This window comes from Magallana gigas, chromosome 9 (assembly GCF_963853765.1).
Source record: "Magallana gigas chromosome 9, xbMagGiga1.1, whole genome shotgun sequence".
Classification (NCBI taxonomy): domain Eukaryota; kingdom Metazoa; phylum Mollusca; class Bivalvia; order Ostreida; family Ostreidae; genus Magallana; species Magallana gigas.
This window is the reverse complement of record NC_088861.1, coordinates 25,516,018-25,525,287: the sequence shown is the minus strand read 5'-3', so window position 1 is coordinate 25,525,287 and position 9,270 is coordinate 25,516,018. Positions and strand designations below refer to the sequence as shown.

Below are 9,270 nucleotides of genomic sequence, written 5' to 3'. Positions count from 1 at the left end.
AGGCCTTCACGGTTACTGCGGAGCTGTTCTCCGCGCATGCGTACAAACGCTTCCGCAGGGCAAGTTTCGTTTTAGTGAAAACGCCTCTTTCGGTTTAATCGACTGCAAATTGATTACGATGGTGCGAAGTTGTAGTGTGTACATGTGTACTAACAGGGACGATGCGAAGGGAAAAGAGAAGGGGGTTAGTTTTTTCAGGTAATTGCATAGGTTTTTATTCATTTTTGGGAGTTGATTTTAATCAACTCTCCTATGCAGTTACTCTTGCAAACCGAAAGTGAAACAGTGTTTGGACCTAAGCACAAATCAACAGCGCTGACAACATTTACTTCTAATCAATAAATTCGATGTTATGAGTTCTTAAGCATTGTTCTTCAAGGAAACTCATTTATAGATACCTTGTAAATAGGAAGATTTTAAATGGTACGAACAATTTAGATATTTTTTGAAGTCGTACATTTTATGTATTCCTACGCAAGAGTTCAACCAGACGCTCGGCTGTCGCCGTAAATCTCCGACAAGCGCATAGAGTCTCTCTTGCTTGTCGGAGATTTAGACGGATACAGCTGCGAGTATGGTTGAACGAGAGTAGAGTTCAATTTTGCTTGGATCCATACAATTTCTCATAACTATTTCGATTACTAATACGTAGTTTGATGGAATAATTCTTTGAATATTACACAATTTTACATGATTGATATTGGATTTTCACGAAATTCATGTAGGATTCATATTATAAAAATGTGCGTTATTCAAATACCTATAGGAATTTACTTGCCATGCAAAATAAATAAATAACAATTGATGAAATCAACTCCCGTCAGTACTTCAGTACTTTGATTTTATTTAAAAACATATGGGAAGCGTACCCCTTTTAAGGGGGGTTGTGGGTGTTAATGATTGAGAAAGGCAATATCACTGGGTAAACAGAAGTCGTTTGACAACAAAATGTATTTGAAATTATTTATACATTACATAAGAAGTTTTTGTTACAAATGGATTGCTGAATAAATTAAATTGTATTCTAACGTGGATACAAACAAATAACATACATAAATATTTGACATTTTTGAGGATACATGTACATATATAGTTGTTTAAACAGTCTGTATATATAGTAGAAGTTTTATTGTGCATCTTTTGATTAATTCAAGATTCCCTAAAGATGCAAAGAAACGACGACTCCGGGTGAGAGCTCTGAATAGGGAAGATTTTGTTCCCACTGACCACTCTTTTGTGTGTTTATAGCCCTTTATTTTTGGTTGGCACAGCGATGACCCAGCGGATGAGAATTATGTTCCCACCATATTCTCATACAAGGAGAAACTAGTAAATGCTGAAAGGGAGAACAGAGCAGCCAGAAGAAATATTCAAAAGGTACTTGAATTAGCTAGAATTCTACCAGTATTTAAATTAAGGTTAGGCAATAGACAAAACAAAACATTATAAAAATATAATTAAATATTATGATATCATACATAATAAAAAATTCATCGCTGTTTTAAACGAAGTTGTAACATCGTTTTTTATCAATTGTAGGACTTAAGAGAAGCAGAGTGTAAGCAGAAGGAGCAAAAGAATAGACAGTTGAGTTTTTCTACTTTTATTCACTCATCCTACACCAAGAGCAGAGACGAGGAACCCAGCAGTGATACAGAGGGATTGGTGATTGAACCAGATGATGTTGACATTGGGGTCAGACATACAAGAGATGAAGGTATTTTTAAACTATAAGATATTTAATGGATTAATATAAACCTTAAGATTTGAATTTGCACGATATGCTTGTAAACATGATGCAATGCATTGTAGGTGTACAGTGTGATCCAGACCCACTCTTACTAGAAAACCTGGCTTTGAAATCCAAAATTAGAAGGTTGCAAGGTCTACAATGGTCTGTTGACAAGATAAAGGATGATGACACAAAGACCAAATTCTATAGTGGACTGCCTAGCTTTGCAGTGTTTATGTGGTTATTCAAGTAAGTGGTATTTTAAAAAAATTAAGTTATCTTAAACTCAACAGCCTTGTTTGTGATTATTATGCCCCCCTTCGAAGAAGGGAGGGCATATTGCTTTGCTGCTGTCTGTCAGTCGGTCGGTCCACCAACAATTTCCGTTCATTTTCTTCGCAGGGGATAAACATATTGAATTGAAATTTGGTTTACAGGTTTATCATGATAATACCTAGGTCGAGTTCGATATTGGGTACGATCGAGCAATTTTCGACAGAGTTATGGCCCTTGGACGTAGAAAAATTCTAGTTTTTTGCAGTTTCCGCTCGTTTTCTTTGCAGAGGATAAACATATTGAATTGAAATTTGGTATACAGGTTTAACATGATAATATCTAGATCAAGTTCGATATTGGGTACAATCGAGCAATTTTCGACAGAGTTATGGCCCTTGGACTTAGAAAAATTCTAGTTTTTTGCAGTTTCCGCTCGTTTTCTTTGCAGAAGATAAACGTATTGAAATAAAATTTGGTATACAGGTTTATCTTGATAATATCTAGGTCAACTTTGATATTGGGTACGATCGAGCATATTTCAACAGAGGTATGGCTCTTGGACTTAGAAAAATTCTAGTTTTTTGCAGTTTCCGCTCATTTTCTTCGCAAAAGATAACCATATTGAATTGAAATTTGGTATACAGGTTTATCATGATAATATCTAGGTCAAGTTTGATATTGGGTACGATCGAGCAATTTTAGACAGAGGTATGGCCCTTGGACTTAGAAAAATTCCAGTTATTTGATGAAGTTTACGTTCATTTTCTTTGTGGATGTTTACAAGGGAGGGGAGCATAAGTGTTTCACAAACATCTTTTGTTTAACTTGCTGAGTTGCATACCTCATGTATTAATCATTACCATTAATCACAATGTTTAAATTTCTCAAACAAAATGATTATGTACAACTTATATAATTTCCAAGCAAAGAAATCAGTTGATGGAATTTGTGTCTGCAGCTATCTAGTGCCTAAGTGTGAGAAGATGGTATATTGGAAAGGTACCTCTATGACCCCTACGGAGAGGGCACGTTCAAGCCGACTGATGTCATCAACTTTTACCATTTTATCTTTGTTCCAGGAGTTTCTGTTGGAACCTACTCACAGTATTTCACAACCTGGGTCTGCTTGCTTTACCAGGAGTTGAGGCCATTGAACCCCTTTCCTTCCAGGGATATCATTCAAAGGAATATGCCTTCTTGTTTTCATTCTTTCCCTAATTTAAGAGTTATTTTAGATTGTACAGAAATATTTGTTCAGAAATCTAGCAGTCTTGTTAACCAGAATCTCTCTTTTTCACATTATAAGCATCACACAACTATTAAATTTCTTATTGGAATCACTCCATCAGGTGTCATTTCTTTAATTTCAGAAGGATTTGGAGGACGAGTCTCTGATCGACAGATGATTGAAAAATCTCTACTTCTTGACATGCTTGAGGAAGGAGATGGAGTTATGGCAGATAAGGGTTTCACTATTGCAGATATGCTTGAGAAAAAGGGCTGTTCTTTACATATTCCTCCTTTTCGTTCATCTACTTCACAGTTTTCCTCTCAGGATGTGTTAAAAACTCAAGAAATTGCTAAATTAAGGATTCACGTAGGAAGGCTATAGGGCGTGTTAAGAATTTTCACATATTTGATGGAGTACTTTCTCTTTCCTTAGTGCCACTGGTGTCTCAGATGTTTGCTGTGTGCTGCTGGCTTACAAACCTTGATGTACCATTAGTTGAAAGCTAGAACATGTACATGTAACTAATTTTGTAAATCGTAACGTACTAAATGTGTGAAAGTTTGAGTTTATCCATATGAATAAATCTGTGACATTTGTGTTCGATACTCACAAAAACAACAAAATGAAAAAATAAGGGGCAATTATGATTTAATGTATGAGGGTGAAATATTTGAAATGAACCATTCAACAAGTTTTGGCAGCATAGAAGAACAGAAATCAGGATCAAAATAAATTCGCTCCACAAAACAGTTGCTCTGCTCAGCTGCAGTCCACACTACAAAATCGCCCCATGCGCATCCCATGATGGCCATCTCCCCCTGAATCTGGGCATAGTAGCTGTGATCCCTCATAAGTCTTGGGCCATTCTCTGACTCCTCAAGACAAAAACCTTTCCTCCCTACCAACTCGTGAACCTATTGAAAAGCAAATAAATGTACTGTTCATAAATTGAGTTTATTGACTCATAAAAACAAAAAAAATAATTATAAACACATTTACATTTACTGTTATAAAAAAAGTGTACCTCTCTGTGTGTAATGACATCATTAGAGATGGAGTACGGACACTTTATCTCCAGAACTCCCTTCTGGTTTCCCTCTGGCATGGACTCATCATACACCCATCCATCACTGGTAGCTCCTAGAAATGCATGGGATGGATATATGGTTAGTCCAGACTCCTCCACTTTTAAACTGGTCACGGCGTTCTGGAGGGCCAAGTAATCCACCAGGGCATTCTGCTTATGCTTAACTCCCCACCTGACTGGCACAGGGAGTGTCGGATACCTAGAAAATTCCAATACATATGACATAAATTCTTTGAATTTACTTATTAAAAATTTAGTTAGATTCAGATGAACAATGGTATTCATCGGTATTTTTTAAGCATTCAAAGTCAATATCATACCTGTCCAAACTTGATCCATTAATGACCTGTTTGATCAAGCTGGTTGGACTGGGCCCAGAGGTGAGAACTGCACCAAAGAGAGAGCTTGTGATTCTCCCTTTGTGCAGTTCCTTCCAGATTTGGCATTTTCTCTGACCCCTAGTCCTCTGCTCAATGAACAGACTCAAGCTGTCATCAATTGAAACTGGCATGGGCACTGCATATTAAAACAGTTCTAAATAGTACATGTATAACTTCTCCACTTATTATTATCACTATAATTAAACTAATGACTTGATATCTTACAGTTCCCTGCTGACAAGATGAGACCCTTCATGGCAGTCTCCATTGGATCTTCCAGTGTCCTAACTTCCTCTTCCATTACCACATCAGGAGTGTCATCGGGGATGGTCCACAAGTGACTCATGCCTAGAATTGATTTTGTTTTTTTATTTTATAGACGTATACATGTACAATTTTGTGAAACAAATAATATAATTCATTGAAAATGGTTTGTTTTTATTTTTTTGTGTATCCTACCATTTTTTGGAAATAGGCTTTTAAGGGTTTGAAGTTGCTTGAGTGCATTCATTTGGTTGAATGCCCTCTCTTCGGGATGCCGGGGATCAAAGTTGATCTGTTTTCTCATCCGATACTGGAGTTCCCCTTCAGCTGAAATCTTTGGTCTGCCCAAGTTCCGCTCTTTTAGGGGTTTAGGGTCCATTTTCATCGGACGAGGAACATTCCACTGGCAGATCTTTGATGTTGCACTCTCCGACTTCAGGACTTCTGATCTGTTTTCTCTCCCGATACTGGAGTTCCCCTTCAGCTGAAATCTTTGGTCTGCCCAAGTTCCACTCTTTTAGGGGTTTAGGGTCCATTTTCATCGGACGAGGAACATTCCACTGGCAGATCTTTGATGTTGCACTCTCCGACTTCAGGACTTCTGTCAGATGAAGGTGATGCAGATGAAAAAGCAGCCCCCTATATGACTGCATGTCTGGGCAAGACTATAATAGATATTACAAAAAAATTTAGTACAATTTTCTCCCATTCGAAATTCAAATGTTATATTTTCTCAATATATGATGACTTTCACTTTTCCAAATAAATTTACAAGTCCATGCATAAATCAATGCTCATCATTCATAAGAGTTATAGAATATAAATTTACTTTATATAATAGTTGTACAATTGTTACAAATGTACCTCTCCAAATAATTTAAGAAGCTATTTTTTGGTTAAGTATTGTAAAATTTGAAAATTCTAAACCGGTGAAAGTATTTTAATTATAATGTACTTTTAAAAATCCACATTAATATGGACAAATGTTCCATACCACCTTAAACTGGTAATATTGTGCCTACCCAACAGGAAATTCACAATAGGCAAAATGGACCTTTGTCTTTTCCTCGATACAAAGGAAAACTTTGTATTTCATTTTTTTCATAGATGCCAAACAGATAGCTATGATATTGTCAACTGAGTCATCAATCTGCAATGTTAAAGTTTGAAATGAGTGTTTTAAAGGAATAGTTTTACAATAGTGTAGACACTGAGAAAAACTATGTTCTTGTAAATGCTTATGAGCTACATGTATATAATATTTTAAAGATGAGAGCAGGCTGGACAAGAATAGAATTCCAGGGTCCCCCGCCGGTCATGCAGTATACAAGTATCGAGTCTATCGACCAATGCTGATTTAGGAACTTGACCAAGGTATTAGTGGTATAAACATTTGGTATAAATTTAATGAAAATCCGTCAAAATTTGTAGGCATGAGCGCGCTTACAAGGTCAATTTTTGGGAAAAAAACGGAGTCATTATTGTGGTCAAAGTCCCATAACTCCAACAAAAAGTATCGACCAATGCTGATTTTCGAACTTGACCAAAGTATTAGTGGTATAAACATTTGGTATAAATTTAATGAAAATCCGTCAAAATTTGTAGGCATGAGGGCGCTTACAAGGTCAATTTTTGGATAAAACGGAGTCATTATTGTGGTCAAAGTCCCATAACGCCAACAAAAAGTATCCACTAACGCTGATTTTCGAACTTGACCAAGGTATTAGTGGTATAAACATTTGGTATAAATTTAATGAAAATCCGTCAAAATTTGTAGGCATGAGGGCGCTTACAAGGTCAATTTTTGGATAAAACGGAGTCATTATTGTGGTCAAAGTCCCATAACGCCAACAAAAAATATCCACTAACGCTGATTTTCGAACTTGACCAAGATAATAGTAGTATAAACATTTGGTATAAATTTAATGAAAATCCGTCAAAATTTGTAGGCATGAGAGCGCCTACAAGGTCAATTTTTGGATAAAACGGAGTCATGATTGTGGTCAAAGTCCCATAACGCCAACAAAAAGTATCGACTGATGCTGATTTTCGAACTTGACCAAAGTAATAGTAGTATAAACATTTGGTATAAATTTAATGAAAATCCGTCAAAATTTGTAGGCATGAGGGCGCTTACAAGGTCAATTTTTGGATAAAACGGAGTAATTATTGTGGTCAAAGTCCCATAACGCCAACAAAAAGTATCCACTAACGCTGATTTTCGAACTTGACCAAGATAATAGTGGTATAAACATTTGGTATAAATTTAATGAAAATCCGTCAAAATTTGTAGGCATGAGAGCGCCTACAAGGTCAATTTTTGGATAAAACGGAGTCATGATTGTGGTCAAAGTCCCATAACGCCAACAAAAAGTATCGACTGATGCTGATTTTCGAACTTGACCAAAGTAATAGTGGTATAAACATTTGGTATAAATTTAATGAAAATCCGTCAAAATTTGTAGGCATGAGGGCGCTTATAAGGTCAATTTTTGGATAAAACGGAGTCATTATTGTGGTCAAAGTCCCATAACGCCAACAAAAAGTATCCACTAACGCTGATTTTCGAACTTGACCAAGATAATAGTGGTATAAACATTTGGTATAAATTTAATGAAAATCCGTCAAAATTTGTAGGCATGAGAGCGCCTACAAGGTCAATTTTTTTATTAAACATGAGTCATGATTGTGGTCAAAGTCCCATAACGCCAACAAAAAGTATCGACTAATGCTGATTTTCGAACTTGTTCAAAGTAATAGTGGTATTAACATTTGGTATAAATTTAATGAAAATCCGTCAAAATTTGTAGGCATGAGAGCGCTTACAAAAAAGTGTGACGGACGGACGCCCGGCATTTCTATGTCCCCGCTCCGCGTTGCGGCGGGGGACAAAAACCATTGATTTAATACGTTTATATACGTTAAATTTCACCTGGATCTAATCAGAGGCACATTTATAAGCATTGTGATATGTCGTGGGGGGGGGTGTATTTACATTTACATGATACATACCTAAGCTGTCATAATTTGTGAAATATCTCCAGCCTCAAAATGCTTAACAGCCCTGTCCAGTCCTTTAAAGTTCTTTACCTCTTTACCTTCGTCTGTATGTCGCAATATCATCAAATGATAAATTTGCTGGAAGGAGATCTTAGGCAGGGAGGTAGGCGTGACGAGAGAATGCGCGGCTGACTGCACTGGGGGGAGGTTTTCGTGGCCAGGAACCTCTGGTATAATACCAACTGATGATGCTGCCTGGTATTTGATAGGTATTTCCGTCAATGGCCCTCTCCTTTTTCTACTATTTCCATCCTCAAGATTACGAGCAGCCATATTCGCACGTAAACAATCTCGTAACTTGCCCGTTTTGCATTTAATTCCGTTCTCATTTTTAAATAATTTGTAGCAGATACTTTAAATTTTAATGCATAATATATACAACACCTCAAAATAACATATCATAAAAAATCAAACACACTTTCATATAAGAATCGTTTATTTCCATCGAACAAAACGGCGTTTTTTCTATAGAGTACTGTGTATCCAATGTACACATTTGCATTGCGGAAGTCGTTATGCGCATGCTCCAAATTTATCGTGAAACAGTCTATTAAGTTTTATCAGGAAGTCCTCTCCTGAAATAATTTTCATGTCCCCTGGAGTATGGGTTTTGACTCTAGGGCAGGGCCAAAATGGATGAATATATGTTAATACATATTATGCTAAAAAATTATCTTCTTTACTCCCACACACCTGAAAGGAAAACTGAATTCAAGATTTTGTAGACCAGATCTTTAAGTTTTTCACCAAAGTTATAGGTTTCACAGTTCTTTTTGAATGATTTCAGGCAGGAAGGTGGTCGTCATTACAAATTTTCTACTGCAGAATGAAACCTAATTAAATGCATATATATGAGACCCATCGACAAGTTTGTGTATTGGTACCATGCTACTCAGTTGACCGTTAAGACCAATTGGCCTCTTGTTTACTGATAACATCATTCGAAACTGGAATTTTCGTAAGTATTGTTGTTTTCACAGTCGACACACATTCACTCACACAATTGTGTCGAGGTGCTAAAACTCCCAACCAATCAATTTTCCGAAGAGCAATAGTCTGTCCGAAGATACCGGCCTTTAAACGGTAGAGAAAATGCATTGAAACTTAAAAAATCTAATTTTTGGTTATGATGTCCACAAAACCTCTGGGTTGAGACTCTTAGGCGGGGGTTTCATATGGTAAAATTTTTAGTTTTAGTCTTTAGTCTTAGGAAAATTTAAAGTGGAAAAAACTTAATGCA

General features: G+C 36.5%; 1 protein-coding gene and 1 pseudogene across 1 annotated transcript; one reads left to right on the top strand and one right to left on the bottom strand.

Moving 5' to 3' along the window:
* Positions 1-5,136, top strand: LOC136271687 (uncharacterized; annotated as a pseudogene).
* On the bottom strand, positions 3,858-8,303 carry LOC117681406 (uncharacterized). Its single transcript, XM_066072434.1, has 6 exons — positions 8,061-8,303; positions 5,166-5,484; positions 4,932-5,054; positions 4,647-4,842; positions 4,264-4,525; positions 3,858-4,153 (listed from the first exon to the last, which is right to left on the bottom strand). Exons 1-6 carry the CDS (start codon positions 8,301-8,303, stop codon positions 3,881-3,883), a joined length of 1,416 nt encoding a protein of 471 aa, XP_065928506.1. The 3' UTR covers positions 3,858-3,880.
* Positions 8,304-9,270: the final 967 nt, after the last annotated feature.

Bases quoted from the DNA above. Each gene is read 5' to 3' on its own strand.
- LOC117681406 (XM_066072434.1), bottom strand. From the start codon at position 8,303: ATGGCTGCTCGTAATCTTGAGGATGGAAATAGTAGAAAAAGGAGAGGG. The intron at 5,055-5,165 runs GTAGGATACACA...AATCAATTCTAG, and splicing joins AAGCCTATTTCCAAAAAATG to GCATGAGTCACTTGTGGACC. The intron at 4,526-4,646 runs GTATGATATTGA...GGAATTTTCTAG, and splicing joins AATGGATCAAGTTTGGACAG to GTATCCGACACTCCCTGTGC.